The 19530-nt window shown below is 33.9% G+C and overlaps 1 protein-coding gene across 1 annotated transcript in view; it reads left to right on the forward strand.

Annotated features, from left to right (window-relative positions):
* The first annotated feature begins 1462 nt into the window (after window positions 1-1462).
* LOC128204451 (deleted in malignant brain tumors 1 protein-like) overlaps window positions 1463-19530 on the forward strand; it is a 44161-nt gene continuing 26093 nt past the window's right edge. The window contains exons 1-11 of the mRNA XM_052905866.1: window positions 1463-1680; window positions 5566-5713; window positions 6058-6224; window positions 10630-10777; window positions 11167-11333; window positions 13452-13599; window positions 13950-14116; window positions 16886-17062; window positions 17667-17834; window positions 18616-18783; window positions 19042-19218. Of these exons, the coding sequence (XP_052761826.1) occupies window positions 1617-1680; window positions 5566-5713; window positions 6058-6224; window positions 10630-10777; window positions 11167-11333; window positions 13452-13599; window positions 13950-14116; window positions 16886-17062; window positions 17667-17834; window positions 18616-18783; window positions 19042-19218 (1699 nt within the window). The 5' untranslated portion in view covers window positions 1463-1616. The remainder of the gene's footprint in view (window positions 1681-5565; window positions 5714-6057; window positions 6225-10629; window positions 10778-11166; window positions 11334-13451; window positions 13600-13949; window positions 14117-16885; window positions 17063-17666; window positions 17835-18615; window positions 18784-19041; window positions 19219-19530) is intronic.

Consider the following 19530-nt stretch of genomic DNA (forward strand, 5'->3'; position numbering starts at 1 on the left):
CGTGCCAAAGAGAGATGATAAGTATTTTGTTGAACCAACTTGAATGCAATGAATTTAATGAGACATGAGTTAAATATTGCAAGTACATCATCTTGAAAAGCTACAATTTCATACTAATACTCTCTTGAATAACTCAAGTTGAAACAACATTTACAAGTGCACATTTTAATATAATACTATAGATAAATGAGGTGATTAGCTGCAGGAAGACAATACGAATTGCGTATCATCTTTTTCTTGTGAAACATAAGATATAGGACATATAAAATATATTATTGTAAAGCGGTGTATTATGAATAAGCATTATCAAAAATCACTTTATTGCCGATATTGCTGACAGTATCATCGCTATCATTGTATGTAATTCGCATTTGAATTTATTCAGATCAGTTCCAAGTAAATGCACGTAACTGTTTACTGTGAACTATTGTGTATAGTTTATATCGATCTAAACACTAGTATGTTTAATGGTTTAAAACAGATGTCTTGATGTTTTAACCAGTCTTCACCATGACGACAATGTATTAATGATGTGTTTAAATTATTAAATTATATCATTATAATGTTTATTATATCATGTCTTCATCACCAAGATTAAGAGCAGTCCGCACACTAAAGACAGTGTATTAATGATAGAGACCATTCTTTACCATCACCACTGTGTATGCATAATGAAAACTGGACTTCATCGACAAATCTTGACTATGGTATACAACTTGGTTAATACAACTGGTACAAGACCAACATGATCATCAACACCAATCGCATTATGATACTCATTATTATCAACACACTCGTTATCAGTAGCATCGTCAACATTATTATCAACAAAACGCATAATTGTTATCGTCTTAGCAACGTTGACAGCGGTTTCAATCATTATAAAGTTTCGCCATTAAAGACTATAAGTATTTTGATAAAAAATAACAATACAGGTGGTTCGCCCTTTTATATTCAACATTTAGAATGAAATAAGTCTGATCGAATGTTAAAGAGGAGTACACAGAATTAAACTCTGTCTGTTACATATTTTAAACATCCTTTAACAAGCCTGGCTTATAATTTTGAAAAAAAAAAACACACATAAAAAGTACCCTTGAGTGTGATATGATGACAATACCACATCTTTCTCATTTGCATCATAATAACACTATAGGTGGTTAGAAAGAACTAAGTCTCACCCAAAGAGGAGCACGCATAATAAAATTCTGTATGTTACATATTTTAAACATCCTTTAAAAAGCCTGGCCTAAAATTAAAACAAAACAAAACATTAAAAGCACCCTCGAGTGTTACATGATGACAATACCACATCTTCCTCATTTGCATCATAATAACACTATAGGTGGGTAAAAGTAATTCCTCATTTGCATCATACTTAAGCCAAGAGTGCTTGCACGTAAACATCTGCTGTATCACTTGCAGTAAGAATGCACAGGGCTTGTGTGATTGAGCTGGACTATTTATCGTCTATTTTACAAATCATGAACATCATATTGATGGACACTTATTTGCAATAATTTAATATTAGATCAATTATTTATTGTAAATTCTACTTTAAGCTGGTGTAACTCTGCTTTGGAACTCTACAAAATCACTGAGGATCGTTTGGCATCATGGGAACTGGCCCATTTTGGAAGCTTCTGATGGTTATTTTTATTCCGTGTATAAACTGTCAAGGTAAGAGTATTCATTCAATTTCAAAACATAATCGTGATTTCTTTTCTCAAGTGTTATGTCAAAAATGTTCATGTAGCCTAAATAAATACAAAACATAGTCCAGTGAACAGTTTATGTCGATAATATAAAAGAAAAATAGTTAATGTTTTCATATCTTGTCGGAATTATTTAATTATAATAACATTATTGATAAAACTATTTACCTATTAGCTGTGAAAATATGCTTTCATCTGATAAAGATCAATAAAGATATTGTTGTTCATATGAACAGCATATTTCACTGCTTACAAACTAAATCTCTGTATTATGACATGATACATGAATTTTGGTATTTTGAAAAATAAACTGGTCCGCGTATATTTTTTCTGGTAAAGGCAGAAATCAATTCATTTCACCACAAGGTATAAGTTTGCCAATTCGGTTTATTTGCAAACATTTGTTAAAGACTCAACATTTCCAAAATGGCACACGGTAAGTTTGAATGTTATACAGGCAAGTATTTTATTTTCGTTGTATGCTAAGAAAACTCCATATATTTTGATTTTGTGAAAACGATTGTAAAATAGTAAAATTGCATTTCACCAGTTAGACAAAACATTATATTAGAGAATACTATAAACATTCTAGGGATACTGGCCACAAAGTGAAGTTTTCAGAATGTGGGGTTTATGAAAGTTGTGGATTCCTACAGACTGTGTTGGAAATGCCAGGGCTAAATAAAGTTGAAGTCAATGAACGTGTACATGCAATTAATAAGTATAACAGGAAATGATATTTAAAAAAAATCGAAAAGTAACCTGATTGCATGTTCCTTATAATCTCTGGGACTTGCAAGCAATCCAAAATAGTGACATTATATACAACTGCGTCAGATTCACCGTTAAGTGACCTTTCTCCTGAAGGGAGCCAAGATGTACAATACCACTATAAACTTTAAATGATTATTTTCTTACGAACATAATGTACTTTTTCACTTCCTTCTATGCTCTCTTCTTGTATTTGAATAAGTAGATTAGATGTAAAGAAATTGTGCTTTTAGTATTCGATTTATGGGTTCACCAGGGGTTATTTGTTAGTTTTATTGTTTTTGTAACTGTGATCCTCAAACACGTCTTTCGAGCGTCTCCCCCAGAGGAATCACTTTCGTATTCGTGTTTGGTAAACTTCGTACAACAGTGTTGTCAACAGTTGTTATATAGTTTTATTACATTCCTTCCCATTTGAATTACAAAGGTTTAAATTGAGGGTTCTTGAATGACTAGAAACAAATATTTTATTGATATACAGTAAAACTGCGGTCGTTCGAACAAGCGGTCGTTCGAGAACCGGCGTTCTGACCATTGCTGACTGTGATCTTCAGACGCTTTGTACGCTGTCACGTCACATTACGATTGAACAGTTTCGCGAAACCGACAAGATACGCCAATCAACAATCCTTGATTTTGCGAAACTTAAACCTGACTAATGCCACACTATGTACTGTCATTCAAATGTTGCTTGTTACGATTGTGCTTTTTTGTTAAAATAAACATTTCTATTTATTCATTTATCTATATTTTTCTTTTGCGTTTTACATTTAGTTTACGTCAACCTTTGAACATATTAGCGATTTCCACAAGGCAACACATAATCGGTGTCTTAGTAAACAGTCTGTTTGTCGACTTCAAAATTAAAATACACTGAAAGATATTACATATCAAACTGAAAAATTGAAAATCGGGTCGTTCGAAACGTCGGTTCCCTCGAGGTTTTGGCTCGGTACCTGGCGACCTCGAGCGATCGCAGTTGTACTGTAGTTCAAATGGTGGTGTACCAAAACAGACATTGAATACATAATCTTACTCTTTGCTGATGCACAAACAGTTTATTGACCAGTCAAGTACATGGTCTCCTCTAGGTTATTGTTTCGATTGACCCCCCCCCCCCCACAACACACACACACGCAGGTAGACGGGAGGGAAACCTGTTTATTTTTAAGAAGAGTATAAACGCCGCCCATTTGCGACAGTTACCTCGAGCTCTTCTTCTCAAGGCTGTTGGCGAATCTCGGCAACAATGGCTGCGATGCTGCAAAGATGACTTGGTACACCACAATGACACTGACTCAATGAAACTGGTCGAACTTCAAATAAGAGTTGTCGGTCTTTAGCAACAGTTTATTTTCTAGCAAATGCCGTTACGCTTCCCTGGACGCTTCAAATGCCTTTTTGACTGATGAAGTGTATCCAAAGAGAGTGTTCGGTTGCCGTCAGGTATCAATCAAGTCCTGGCTTCCAGAAAAGCAATGAACCTTGATTATCTATTTTTTAAGATGGTAGAATAACTTTACCATTCATGACATATATTTATCCCCTTCCATGTAAAACAAAGACATGGTCCGTATTAAAGCAGTGTCAGAACATTGTCCCAGACCTCATATTGAGCTCCACAATCTTAATCGTTGACTGTGTAGTCAAGTCCAAAACCACCAAGAGTTTTTATCCCTTTAAAAGATAGACAGGCCTCAAGTTTCTCAAGAATTATTAGACTTATTCCAGATTCCACGTGTTTTGGGTGTAGCCCAATGGCAAACGGAAATCCAGCTTAAAATCGAATGGTGGCAAGCTCCGGAAGGAGCCGGCATGTCACGTGCAAGGCCGATGCAAGCAGGACAAACGTCAATACAACACTAACGAATCGTTTGTAAATGATAGTTGTGTTTTACTTTGTCTGGACTGTAACATGTCCGAAATAACTACAATGAACAAATGCTAACCACTAGATGTCGGTGATTGGCGTGTTTAACCCATGTCAATAGGTCTTAGGTTTAAATCACACTAAAGATTGATTAATTAGAATTTCTTGTATTTTAGCTTTGTCGGTCTGTTTGTTTGCCATACTTAGTACGATAGCAACAATGATCCAATGTAATGAGGTTTATTTTAAAGGCCACACTTTAAGGGACAATGGTGAAACATATATTCTTGTATTTCTCTTGTTGTGATACGGAGTTGCAACCACTTACATTCTTGGTCAAAGCTTAATGGCAATAAACGTTCCATATCAAAGTACTTGGTATCTGTTTCAACAACTTTTCACACAACTGTTTCACGGTTTCAATTCAGCGGCGAGTCTGGTATAATTGATGAATTGACAATGCTCTAGTATAACATGGTAAAGCTTAAGCCAACAGTTTTCCTTGACCACTTGTATGCTTTTCATATTAAGTTCTTTTCACACACCTTTTAATAGCTCAAATTGAAAACCTGGTCGCATGTCTAGTGATTATGTTTTCCTTTTGGCACAATGGTTGTGAGTCGTACAAGAACTTTTGAATTATTATAACCTTGCTTGAGTATGATTTCCGTCATAAATGTACCATCGTCACCATTTTTACTCGACGTGTAGGAGCTTTTCACAATGGAATATGGACATTTTAGACGCAATGAAATAAATTAATTTCATTTTCCGGTTCAAGTTTTAAAAGACTAGTGTTTTAAAATAGATATGGAAACTTATATTAATTGTATCATTAGACAAATCAGATTTTGTTTAAAATAGTGATATTTTCACAATATTGAATGACAAGTCATATATTACTAGGTCTTAAGGAAAACCTAGGTTTTTAAAGTCTGGATTTGGAAACGGGCTGTTGGGCGAGCTGGTGGCAACAATTTGTGCACTTTTTGGGAAGTAACTTTGCCGTGCAAGGTTGATTTAAAATTAACACAAATGTCATAGCCTTGCTTGAATCTAGATTCAATATTTCCATTTATCAGGCACCATGATCACCAGCCCTTTTCGACAATCTAACGACATGCGGAGGGATTTGCTTTTTACGTAGACAATTTTAAACCAAGTTTAAATTGAAATTCAATATCTTTTTTTGTTTTTTTTATTATCTAGGTTCAAGTGCTATTAGACTTAGTAACGGCAAACATACAGATACGGGTCGTGTTGAAGTATTTCACAATGGAACATGGGGTACCATCTGTGATGATGGTATAAACATAAACTTTGCCAAAGTCGTCTGTGGACAGCTCGGATATGCTACGTAAGTTATTTTGTTCAACAGGTAAATGATAATGTCTAAGTATTTCTGTGTCATTATCAGTTGCTTTTAATCCTCTTTAATCAATGATTCTTGCAAAACGTTCCGAATGTAATAGCAGCATTTATTTCACAAATGATCAACTGAAAAAGACATAAGCAATTTTAATCCAGGAGTCGGAATCAAGTGGTGTCTCTTTGATTTAAGCATACATAGCGATAACGATACAAAAGGTCCTTCTTTTGTATATCAAATAATTTGCAAAAATATCATAAGTGGATAGGGTCAATAATCAAAGAAAATTTCTTAAAACGAACAACTTATTTATCAGACTAGTTCAATTGCAGGGACAATGTGGCTGTACGTTTTAAAGCCTATTACGGTGAAGGTGATGGTCCGATTTGGCTGGACGCTGTTACTTGTCAAGGAAACGAGACTGTGATCGACATGTGTATGTTCAGTCCATGGGGAGAGCACAACTGTGTTCATGGAGAAGATGTCGGAGTTACATGTGGTAAATATAACCCTTCATCTTATTCTTTTTTGTAGAGTTCAAAAGAAAAATGTTTCATATAATAGTACAGTTCATACACTTATCAAATATAAAAAAGCATAAACAAAAAATTAAACAATTAAATAGAATGCGAATATTTCACGGTGCAAGCCTTAAATTATACACACTTAAGGCTCATAATGATCATTAGGATGTTGTGAAGGAAACGAATCTGTGATTGAATTTCGTATGTTCAGACCATGAGGACTGCACAACTGTGCACATAAAGAAGATGTCGGAGTTACATGCAGTAAATATTACCATTCATTTCTCCTTTTCTGTGGAGTTCAATAGAAATAGGCATGACATATTAGTACATATGGGATATTATGTAAGAAGGTTGGTCCTAGATGGTGTATCACTTCGAGTTGCTTGTGGAAGAATCCGTATCACACGAGACCGAAGGTCGAATGCGATACGGATTCTTTTGCAAGCAACGAGAAAGTGATACACCACGGACCAACGTACTAACATAATATTCCCTATGAACAATACTTATATCATGCATTTTTCAATATATCATAGACAGATGCTAGTAGAGCAAAGGATAAAACCAAATAGCAGATTTAAGAATCGTATGTAAGTGTTAATTTTGTTTTGGTTTGTCCGGACTGTAACATTTCCGAGAATAACTACTCGGCACATATGCTAACCACTAGTTTTCGGCGATTGACCTGATAAACCCAAGCCAGTAGGTATAAGGTTAAAGTCACACTAAAGGTTAATTAATTAGAATATCTTGTATTTTAGCTTCGTCTCTCTGTTTGTTTGCCATGCTTTGTACGATAGCAAAAAATGATTAGTTATAGTTACTTTAAGTAGTTTATATAACTATACATTTAACTCAACTCAAGTCTTTATTTCCACCACACGTGGTGATATGGATGTGTGATACAAATAATAATTCATATTATTAAGGACAACACAGTTCAGCATAATCAGAAAAGGTTCCCTTTAAGAGCAGTTTCAGAGACATCTGGTAGTCAGAAACAGTGAGTTCTGCTCCAAGAACTGCGAAAAAGAATGTTTCTCCTTCCATTGATACTAGTGCATGGGCAAGTGTGACGTCGAGTTCTGTGACGTCAGTGATTAAACACTAAATAGCTCGTTCGTGTATACTGCATTCATATACGCTGTGTATTTCTACGATAGTAACGCCTTTATCACAGTTGAAACATCATTGAAGCTTAATAATTAACATTCGGATATCTTTGATATATTTCGTTTCAAAAAATATAATACACGGTTGCTTTGAAACGATTTGGGTTTAACATTTTGAAAAGTCTAAAATCTCCGTCCGAAATAGTTCTATCTGCCCACAGCAACAATTCCTTTCGAAAGGACGATACAGTTCATAATAGTTTTTAATTGGTGTCCAAATGGTATTTGTTCAAGGTGAATTAAATTAAGGTTAATGAAGACCATACGCTTTAACACATGTCAGGTATAAAACCTTCATATCCATTATTATCTAAGACGTACTGACATTATCGTCTTATGAATCTATTTTACTAGTACATTTAGAGTCCAGAAATAGAAGTAAGTGTTAAAACAATAATTGCCTTATTTTTACAGACAAGTATAACTTGTTATGTCCTAACATGGACTCGCACATAACAGATCTGGTTGTAAAGTAAAATCCTAGGATTTTTTTACAATAAAATGTTGGTTTCGATTGTTTTAGTAATGTCACTAGATGTAATATTATTCCACAGTTTGCTGCAATATCTTACAATGAGCACTTGTTTTAATTATTATGGGTTTAAAACATATGGATAGACCTTGAGGGGCCGTTGTGTAAAATGCTATTTTGTCTCGTTTTTAATCTAGGTATACATTCGGAAGTCTGGGTGTACAGTACTTGTTGATTTGACTGCTTTTTATTATAATCATGTAAGCAAATAAAGGCAACATTTCGTACTGTCAAATAAAAGTATAAGATTCAGTTCATTGTCCAGGATTTGTTAATAGTTTCGTTAATTTCGAAATAATTTTTGCATAGCCCAAGGGGTTTTCGAGGCTCTTTGTGAGCTCTTTTATCTGAATTAAACTTAATCATTCAAATTATATAATCATGTTTTAATATCTGTTCCATTACAACGGCAACAAAATCCAATTTTGCATCACGGTGCATATAAAATGTTGTATTTTTCATATCTTGCCAGTCTAGCATCAGATTAATGGCCTTGTTCCGCCAAAGGGCAACTCGAGATTTTCAAGAGTGTGTCTAAAATGGCCGCAAGTAGATTCAAATGTACAATATTCCTACAAATATGGACATGAACATTTACATGTATTCGTTAGTCATCTGTAAAATGAAGAATATGTGTAATACCATATTTTACACATAATCATTATTCAAAATGATATCTAGATGGCAAAAAAATGTTCGAAATTGTAAATTTTATATGAACATGCCAATTAATGATATTTTTTGGAATAAAAATAGGACGGGGCAACATTCGGACTTTAAGTGTGTTTTTATGAATTTTAAAATAACTGTTAACTTACTGTATTCGTTATTGAATAAATATTGGAATTGTACTTAAATTAGACGAAGTTATGCAAATCTAGACATCTTTTGCATGGTGCTGCCAATAAAAGTGCTCAAGTGTCATAGCTCCGATGATTTTTCTGCATCAATTGAAATTACCTGTTTAAGCTAGCTTACACAATTGTAATTTGTGTTAAAATGTAAACATTAAAAAGCAAAGTGATTGGAATCCACGCCCATCTCATTAATATTCATAAAATATTACGAAAAAATAACAATAACAATAGCTCTTTTCTCGTTCAGTTTCAACATTTGTTAAGTTCGAGGATCAGAACAAATTAGGATTGTAAGGGCTTTCCTTTAAGGGCTCAAATATCATTTTTGACAAGATAAAATCAAAATCTAAAATTGCCGCCAAATGTACAACCTGAATGTACTTATACAACCATTCGACTATACCAAGCTAAATATTGCGTCAACGATGGGCAACAAAAATTAAACAAAATGATCATCAGCTTTGATGTAGGTGTGTTTTCTAATTTTGAACTAATTTTTGACTTATATTTGATGACTTAGACAAATTAAGTGATATCGAAAAAATAAAATCACTAAAACGATATTAATTTAAGTACTTAATTAAACCCAATCCAGTCACTATTTACTAAAAGTTGCACAAAATCTAAAAAAGCAAGGCTGAGCTAAGTATGTCCCTTATATATTTGTGCATTTGAATAGAAATGGATTTTTTATATATTGTTTGTGAAAAAGGGCAGTTAGGAATCAGAATTTTGTTTTAAAAATAGGTTAATTTTTCAGTATAAAATAAACAACAACATAAAAACAATTTCTAAAGCCAATCTGGGTTATAAGGGGTATATTGGTGTTTGTGCGGGCGTTTTGGTGGGTGTTTGGGAGGAATATGTGTTATGTTCGTGCTATAACTTGGCCATGCAAAGGTGCAATTTAAAATAACAAATAAGAAGCCGGCGTGTCGTCTGCAAGAGCGATGTCAGTTAGGCAAAGGTCAATACTACACTTAAGAATTGTTGGTCAAAGTTAATTGTGTTTTGTTTTGATTTGTCCGGGCTGTTATATATCCGAGGATAATTACTCTGCAAAAATGGAATCCACGAGAATTTGGCGTTTGACGTGTTAGACAAATATCAGTGGGTTTATGTCACACTAAAGGGTAATTGGTAAGAATGCCTTATATCTTGGCTTCTTTGGTATGTTAGTCTGCCATGGATTGGGTTATAGCAAGAATGATCCTGTGTAAGAGGTTTAAAGTCAATGCCAAGCGTAAAGAGACATTGGTGGAATTGTCTTGTATTTCACTTGTTTGTCATAGTACCCTTAATGGATAGCCAACAGAATTCCTAGTGAAAGCACAATGCCAATAAAAGATGAGAGTTCCATATATATCAAAATACTTTGTTTCAACAACCATTTATGCATCTGTTTCAATATTTCTATTTTGGGGGTTTGGTATTATTGAGGATTTGACCAAGCTCTTTCAAAACATAGAAAACCACATTAAGAAAACAGGTATACTTGCCCACATGCATGCTTTTCCATCACTAGTAGAATTTAAACAAACCTTTCAATAGCGCAACTTTAAACCTGGTGACATTTGGTCGTGTCTAATAAATATGTATTCCTTTATGCACAATTGTACAAAGTTCGTGGGCATAGTGTTACCCTTGTCCATGTGTGTGCCTATCATCACTAACTTCATTGTTCAGGCAGCATCGGCTCCAGTTTTATTCGACTAACTTACGGCAAGCCTAGGGTATTGCGGAAGTTTTTCATAATTGAATCGTGACAAACTAAACGCCACGTAAGAATTGAAAATTATGTTTTTCTTTTTTTAAGGTTCAGGTCTTATTAGACTACGAAACGGTAAAACGCAATTTGAGGGTCGTGTTGAAATACTTCACAAGGGAGCATGGGGTACGATCTGTGATGATGGAACAAGCATAAACTTCGCCAAGGTCGTGTGTCGACAGCTTGGATATGATACGTAAGTTATTTTGCTTATAAGGTAACGTTTCTTAAAAAAAATGTTAAAGTATTTCTTGCTCAAACATTTGTTGCTTTTAAAAAAAACAATATCTCACTTTAACTACTTATTTATGCAAAAGCTCCAAATGTTTTGGCCGTCTGGGATACAGAAATGGAAACAAAATGAAAATGAACATCAACATTAATTGCTAACCAGGAATAGGAATCAAGTTGGTGGCCTTATGCTAAAAGAATTTATATCGATTGAATTACAAACGTTCATTCTCTTAATTATAAAAAACAGTTTATCTAATTAGTTGCTTATAGAATGAGCAGACAGGGTCAATTATCAGAAATAATGCAATTCAAGAATATAAATATGTATTTATTAGACCCTTTCAATTCAAGGGTCAATGCAACGGTTCGTCCGAGTGCCTATTTTGGTGCAGGCAGTGGCCAGATTTGGCTGGACGATGTTTCATGTCAAGGAAACGAGCCTGAGGTCGACTTGTGTAGGTACAACTCATTGGGACGACACGACTGCGGACATAATGAAGATGTCGGAGTTACATGTAGTATATATCACCTTTTATCAATCCATTTCTAAAGGCTAAAAGCGCATTTTAAAAACGTTTTGTAAGTCTGGTTCATATATCAATGATATATACCGTGTACATACATTATTAAACAATAAGATACAAAACAGAAGTGCAATGGAGAATAAATATCGATATTACTGAAAAAAAAAAACAATAAAAGAAAATGCGTATTTCCTAAAAAGCATATTTAACCTTAACTAGTTCATTCTTAAGAAACGTTTATTACCAATCAGAGATCAAAATAAGTCCATATAAACATAAGATATTCACAACAATGAAAGCGTTTTATATGAACTCAAAATAAATGAAACAATCATTACAAAGTAGTCTTAGTATTGGAATGAATGCAATTCTAAGAACAAGCCTCACAATGTAACTTAATGCTGAGTTTCTTTCACATGTGTACATTAAGTCAGAAATTATCTTTAACTAGTAAATTCTTAAGAAACGTTAATTACAAATCCGAGATCAAAATAATTCCACATAAACATAAGATATTCACTACAATGAAAGTGTATTGTTTGAACTCAGTATAAATGAAAATATCATTGGCTAGTAGTCTTAGTAATGGAATGAATATAATTCTAAAAAGGCCTCACAATGTAACTTCATGCTAAATTTCTTTCACATGTGTGCATTTAGTCCGAAATCATGATAGTCTTATTAAAAACATTGAACAGATATACATCGATGCAATTATAAGGCATTTCGACTAAATCAAGCTCAAAAAGGCGTCCAAGATTACTGCAAACCTTAAACAAAATTTTCTTCCAAAAAGGAGTTTTGTTTACGATATGGGAACTATTGTTTGACTTCTATTTGTTATTCTGAATATATTTAGTGATTTCGACAACATATAATCTACTAAGCCAATCTTTTGTCCCGAACATTGCCGTTATATTCGTATGATTTAAAAAACACATTTAAACTTCACCATATTTATTGTTCCAGTAGACAGTTCTGAATTTCGTTTTGAATAATGGCATTTTTTACAAAATTGAATTGAAAATAACATACTATCAAGTTAAAAAAACCTAGACTATTAATATCGGCTTTGTTTACGAACGGGCGGTTGAACGAGCGTGTGGCAACAATTTGTGAAGTGTTTTTTTAATATGTCAAAGGTCAAGGTCACATTAAAGGGACTTCACAACAAATGCTACAACTGGAAAAAAAAAAGAAAATTGTAAAAAAAGTTACTTGAAATTGATTTCGTTGTGTAAAACGCATCGAATATTACTAACTGCTGTATCACATCGCTCACAGCAAATTTATCTTTCCCAATTTTTCCAATTAGAATTTTATTGGGTTTGTTTATCACGTAAATACAGATATATTTAAAAAAGCGTCAGTCTATGTATCTGTTCTAAGCACGTGACTTTCACAAGCAAAATAGTCATACTATAAACTTGGAAACCAATATACCCTTTCTTAAACGGGTAAACTCAGCTGAGACAGCGACGAAATATATTTTGAGTCATATAAATTGATGTATAATCGGCCTCAAACTAGCTGTTATTAACATTTCTTGGCTTGTTTTGAGGAAATACCGGATTTGCCGATATTGGGACAATCTGTTGTCAAGTCCTATTCAGATCAGTGTTCAAAATTAAAGGTTAATTAAACATTAAAGGTCAAATTATAAAGGTGAGTGTTGGATTTTCTTGTATTCCACTTGTTTAACATCCCTGCTATACGTGTTCATCAATTTGTCATCATTTACATTCCTAGTAATAACACAATGTCAGTAAAGCGGTATGAAGTCCATATACATAACAAGTCGAGATGCCTATCACTGGTTCAATTTGCACAAACCTTCTTATAGTACAAAAAGAAACCTGGACGAACTGTGGCCTGTCTAGAAAATAAGTTTTTTCACGACTAATGGTTGCGGGTCATATTAGAACCCTCAACGTGTCAAAGCCTAGCTTGATTTTAAATTCAATATTTCTATTTTTCAGGCAAGACCGCTATCATGTCTTTTCGAATACCTAACGGCATGCGGATTGACTTGTGGAAGCTTTTCACATTTGACCGTTGACAATTTAAAAACCTCGTTTAAATTAAAATTCAAAAGCATCTTTTCTTATTTAGGCTCAAGTGCTATTAGACTAAGTAACGGCAGACATACAAAAGTTGGTCGTGTTGAAGTATTTCACAATGGAACATGGGGTACCATCTGTGATGATAGTACAAACATAAACTTTGCCAAAGTCGTCTGTCGACAGCTCGGATATGCTACGTAAGTTATTTTAATAGGAAAATAAAATAATACTGTTGTATTTGAGGGTCAAATATTTGTTGATTTTTGAAAACATTTTTTCTCCGCTGTAACACTTATTCATGCACAAAATTCCTACTTAATTAGAAGTATCAGATACACAAATGATAAAGTGAAAATGAACTAGAATTAGTATCAATTGGTATTAGTTTCGATCTAGGAATTGGAATCAAGTGGTTGTCTTTACGCTTTCAGCATTTGTAGCGACTGAGTTACAAATGGTCCCTTTTTGAATATCAAAATATCATTAGTGGAAAGGGTCAATAATCTAGAATAAAAAATATTTGTTAAAGGGAATTGTCCAATTACAGGGACAATGTTGCGGTACTTCCGGATGCCTATTACGGTGCAGGTACTGGCCCGATTTGGCTGGACGATGTTATTTGTCAAGGAAACGAAAGTGTGATCAACTTGTGTATGTTCAGACCTTGGGGACAGCACAACTGTGGACATGGAGATGATGTCGGAGTTGCATGTAGTAAATATCATCTTTATACTTCTAAATTTCTTGGGAGTTCAATTGATCATGCGTAATATAATAGTATAGTACATACATTTATCCAACATACAAAGCATAAACAAAATAAATACATTTATTTACAATGCATAAGTTGCATTTGAGAACAAAGGGAAACAATTAAATAAATGCGAATGTTTCAAGCCTTAACTATTAATTACAGGAAAATAATGATCATTCGTAGATGAAAATTATCACTTACAAAACATAAAATATTCACTACAGCGACAGCAAGATGTTCGGAAGTAGGAGTTATGAAAATATCATGAACTAGTAGTGTTAGTTATGGAATGCATGTATTCCTAATAAGAAATAATTTCTTTAAACTTTGTGCATAGGGTTTGACATTTGTTCAGAAATCATCATTGTTTTATTGTTATCATTGAATACGTATACACTAATGTTATTATGCAGCATTTTGACCATACCAAGTTCAAAATGGTAGTTATGAATTTTGTTTGAAATACTGGCATTTTTACAATAGTGCATGAAAAGTAAGATATTACTATTATAATAAAGTCTGAATGAAAATCTAGGTCATTATTTTAAGGTATGTTGGTAGGCGGACGGTTGGACGGTTGTTTAGCAACAAATTGTTTTGTTTTGTTTCCGGGCTTGAACTTGGCCATGCAAAGTAGATATCATAATAACGCATATAAATTACGAGAAAAAAGCATGTTCCATGCTAACTGATGTGAGTAGGTCAAAGATCGATATATCACGTAAGATTAAATGTTAAACAATTACATTGTCTTTTGTCTTTCCAAGCTGTAACATGTCCATGAAATAGGGGAACTTAAAATAGGTCAACTGTCCAGGTAAAATAAATACCATTGTTCAAACATCCTTGTATTTGACCCGATTTCAACCAATGGCGACATATCAACTGCAGTCAAAGTGATTATGTCGGAGTTATATTTTATGACAGGTTAATATATATTCATAAAATGGGGCCTGTTAACAAAAAAATCTTAGGTGCGATTCCGTGCTTGTTTTGAAAACTAGAAGTCGTAGAAGTGGTAGTAGTAGTAAAAGGTAGTAGTAGTAGTAGCAGTAGTAGAAGTCGTGGTAGTAGTGGTGGTGGTAGTGGTGGTGGTGGTGGTGGTGGTAGTAGTAGCAGAAGTAGGAGTAGCAGAAGTAGGAGTAGTAGTAGTAGTAGTAGTAGTAGTAGTAGTGGTAGTAGTAGTAGTAGTAGTAGTAGTAGTAGTAGTAGTAGTAGTAGTAGTAGTAGTAGTAGTAGTAGTAGTAGTAGTAGTAGTAGTAGTAGTAGTAGTAGTAGTAGTAGTAGTAGTAGTAGTAGTAGTAGTAGTAGTAGTAGTAGTAGTAGTAGTAGTAGTAGTAGTAGTAGTAGTAGTAGTAGTAGTAGTAGTAGTAGTAGTAATATAGTAGTAGTAGTAGTAGTAGTAGTAGTAGTAGTAGTAGTAGTAGTAGTAGTAGTAGTAGTAGTTGTAGTAGTAGTAGTAGTAGTAGTAGTAGTAGTAGTAGTAGTAGTAGTAGTAGTAGTAGTAGTAGTAGTAGTAGTAGTAGTAGTAGTAGAAGTCGTGGTAGTGGTGGTGGTGGTAGTGGTGGTGGTGGTGGTGGTGGTGGTGGTAGTAGTAGCAGAAGTAGGAGTAGCAGAAGTAGGAGTAGTAGTAGTAGTAGTAGTAGTAGTAGTAGTAGTAGTAGTAGTAGTAGTAGTAGTAGTAGTAGTAGTAGTAGTAGTAGTAGTAGTAGTAGTAGTAGTAGTAGTAGTAGTAGTTGTAGTAGTAGTAGTAGTAGTAGTAGTAGTAGTAGTAGTAGTAGTAGTAATAGTAGTAGTAGTAGTAGTAGTAGTAGTAGTAGTAGTAGTAGTAGTAGTAGTAGTAGTAGTAGTAGTAGTAGTAGTAGTAGTAGTAATATAGTAGTAGTAGTAGTAGTAGTAGTAGTAGTAGTAGTAGTAGTAGTAGTAGTAGTAGTAGTTGTAGTAGTAGTAGTAGTAGTAGTAGTAGTAGTAGTAGTAGTAGTAGTAGTAGTAGTAGTAGTAGTAGTAGTAGTAGTAGTAGTAGCAGCAGCAGCAGCAGCAGCAGCAGCAGCAGCAGCAGCAGCAGCAATACTTGTTATAGTAGTAGTAGTTGTAGTATTTGTAGTAGTTGGCGTAGTAGGAGCAGAAGCAGTAGCAGGAGGAATAGTAGCCAGTGATTTTCCAAAGACAAAATAGTTTGACATTGAATATTTGAACGAATTGAGTGCGCATGAAGTATTTCACGACTGGCATGAATTTCCTTATAGTTTTCTTAGGTGGTCACGAGGTTAAATATATACATGTATATCAATCTTCAAAATATATTTCTAAAATGAGCATTTCGGAAAGATGTCGTGAAATTGTGTTCCAAGTATGTGTGTGCTGATGTTTAATGTGGATTTGAAAAATTATAACATGTTTATTTAACACTTAACATGTAATTCATCCAGAAATTAAATGTTAAAAATATATTTGAACATACAACTGGCGGTGCTTTCTTTCACTGTGAAAACATAAATTACGTGATTGAAATCGAATAGTAACGAGCTTGATTGTATTTTGAATGATGATGTATGTTATCGTACGTTGGTCACAAATACAGAAATTATTTAAATCAAATAAAACTACATGTAGTGATAAAAACAATGTGTCAAGATGCAATTTGTTAAATCCCCTTAAGGTATTTGAAGTATAAAAAGTACAAAATTGCAATTAAAGTGCTATTGTTTGTTATTTATTCGTTATCACAGTAGCCTGCTCTGTACCGGACGTGACAGATGCTTCTAAAGATACTGGGGCAGCGATTGTTTACCACACGACCGTTACGTACACATGTGCAGGAGGCCACAGCCATACTCAAGGCAATTTAGTAAGAACATGTCAAGCTGACGGCCAATTAGATGGTACTTTTCCAACTTGCACTCGAGGTATGTGAGTTAGAGATATAAATATTCGGATACTGTTTAATGAAACACATTTGAACATTCTTATCGCTTTTGCTTTTATTAAACACTGCTTTCAGTAAACAAAGGAAAACATAAGAAAAATCAACGATCTGGCATAGGTTCAATTTAAATCGTGTTTCCAATTGCATTTTATTTATCGTGGGCTAACCATTATCGTTGTATAATTGAAAACCAAGTCTTAAAAATCCCATTCAGCATTGTATTTATTTTGTAAACCAAATCATTTTGTTTCGTAAAGATACTGAATCTGTTAAAACGTCAATAAGGTCAAAATTGATCGCTCAAGGTTTATGACGAAATAAATTGGACACCATTTGAAGTAAACCTACATTTCTACCGTAGTTAACAAGATGAATGTTATTTGTAGTAATACAAAAAATGATAAAGGCTTGTCAGAATGACCTTACTGGTACACGAACTCGTATTTGCATCTCTTTTCTTCCAAATACACCGCACTTGTTTATATACTATAATAAAAAGAAATGAATAATGTTAAATTTCTTGAAGGGATAAAAGCTCATTAGTAAGAAAGTTTTCTTTTCTTCAACACGCTTTTTATAAACAGATTGTGGTACCGTACCATCGGTGCCTAACAGCACATACACAACTCCCACAAACACACTCCAAGGTGCACATGTAACGTACTCGTGTAGTTCTGGATATTCGGCGACGGGTACAGAGACGATTGTTTGTTTGACAAACGGTTGGACAACACGACCAGTATGTCATCGAGGTGAAAATTGCATTAATATAATGAATAATCGTAATAAGCAGTTAATAGTAATAATCAGTTGCAAAATACAACTTGGTGACCTTTTTGTTTCGTTAAGGTTGCCTTTGAACGTTATCTCCCCGAGTTTTTTTGATAATAAATTTTCTAATGCAGCTTGTACTGAAAGGAGCTAAAACAAATTTAAAGTAAACAGATTTAATTTATGTGAAACAAATGATGTGTCAGTTAGTTTTCGAAAAAAAATGTTAATTACAAAAATTGAAAGATGTATAATAATTTTAAAAACTTTTAAATTTTAGAAAAGTAGACCTAGATGGCTATCAAAGTATTTAAATTCATACTCTTTCTTTTAATGAAATAAACTACCACCTGACAACATTAGTACCAATACTTATGGTGATAATAATTACTAGGCATAGTTTAATGATATTATCAAATTTTATCAACCAAATACAGTCTACCCAAAACTTGTGAAGTTTTATTAGATAAATAAATAATAAATGCAGTAAATCGTTTTTAAATTAAATGAATGTGGCTGACCATTTGTTAAATGAATTTGTTAATGAAAATGTCGATCTGTGATCTGCAAAACTTAACTTTGACTAAAACACTGTTTCAAGTCACGCAATTTTCTATTTTCACATTTTAAACAAGCAATCGTTCAGCATATACATTCAATTACTTTTTTGTTAATGCCTCTACAAACATTGGTTAAAAACGGAGAGAAGCTTACACGTGTGGCCTCTGGGTAGGCGTTGGAATAAGTTCTCTTTATTCATAGATTGTGGCATCGTACCATCCGTGCCTTACAGCACGTATAAAGCTCCCACAGACACACTCCTCGGTGCACGTGTAACGTACTCGTGTAATAACGGGTATACGGCGTCGGGTGTAGAGACCATTGTATGCTTCACAAGCGGTTGGGCAACACGACCAGTCTGTCATCCAGGTAAGATGCAAACAAATACTACAATTAATCGTCATCTTCGTATTTAGTGTATCGATTTGTTTCAGAAATTGTTAGGTTTTACTTCCTCCACATCGTTATATCCGTCTGAAATTCCATTGGACTGATAAATTCCATTTTATTTTAATTACCAACATTTGCAGTTGCTAATATAACACTAGTTAAAGTTTCCAGATATATCTAGCTAAAATTTTGTATCTAAATACCAAAGTAATTGTTGTTATATTATCTTTACCGTAGTAATCTGCTCTGTACCGGACGTAAAAGACGCTTCCAAAGATTCTGGAGCAACAATTGTTTACAACACGGCCGTAACGTACACATGTGATAGAGGCCACATCCATACTGATGGCAATTTAGTTAGGACTTGTCAAACTGACGGCCAATTGGATGGTTATTCCCCAACTTGTACTCGAGGTGTGTGAGCTATTTGGATACATATTAATAGGCTACTGGCTTGTGGAATCAAATGTTCCTTTTACTTTTGTTTCCTGCACCGAACACTGCTTTCAGTTTTAAGTGTTAACATGAAACACTACAGCTCTGAAAACGTTGAAGTGCAATTAAGACCGTGTTCAGTGAACTTACATATAATTTTTATCGCTGGCCCACCATTTTCGTTAAATAAATGCTTACCAATTTATTTATTGGTTAAAACAAATCATTTCATTGCATAAAAGTACTGCAACGGTGCAAAACGTCCATTTAATATTAATAAAAAGCTCAAGA

The sequence above is a fragment of the Mya arenaria genome, chromosome 10 (assembly GCF_026914265.1).
Source record: "Mya arenaria isolate MELC-2E11 chromosome 10, ASM2691426v1".
In the NCBI taxonomy this organism is placed as follows: Eukaryota; Metazoa; Mollusca; class Bivalvia; order Myida; family Myidae; genus Mya; species Mya arenaria.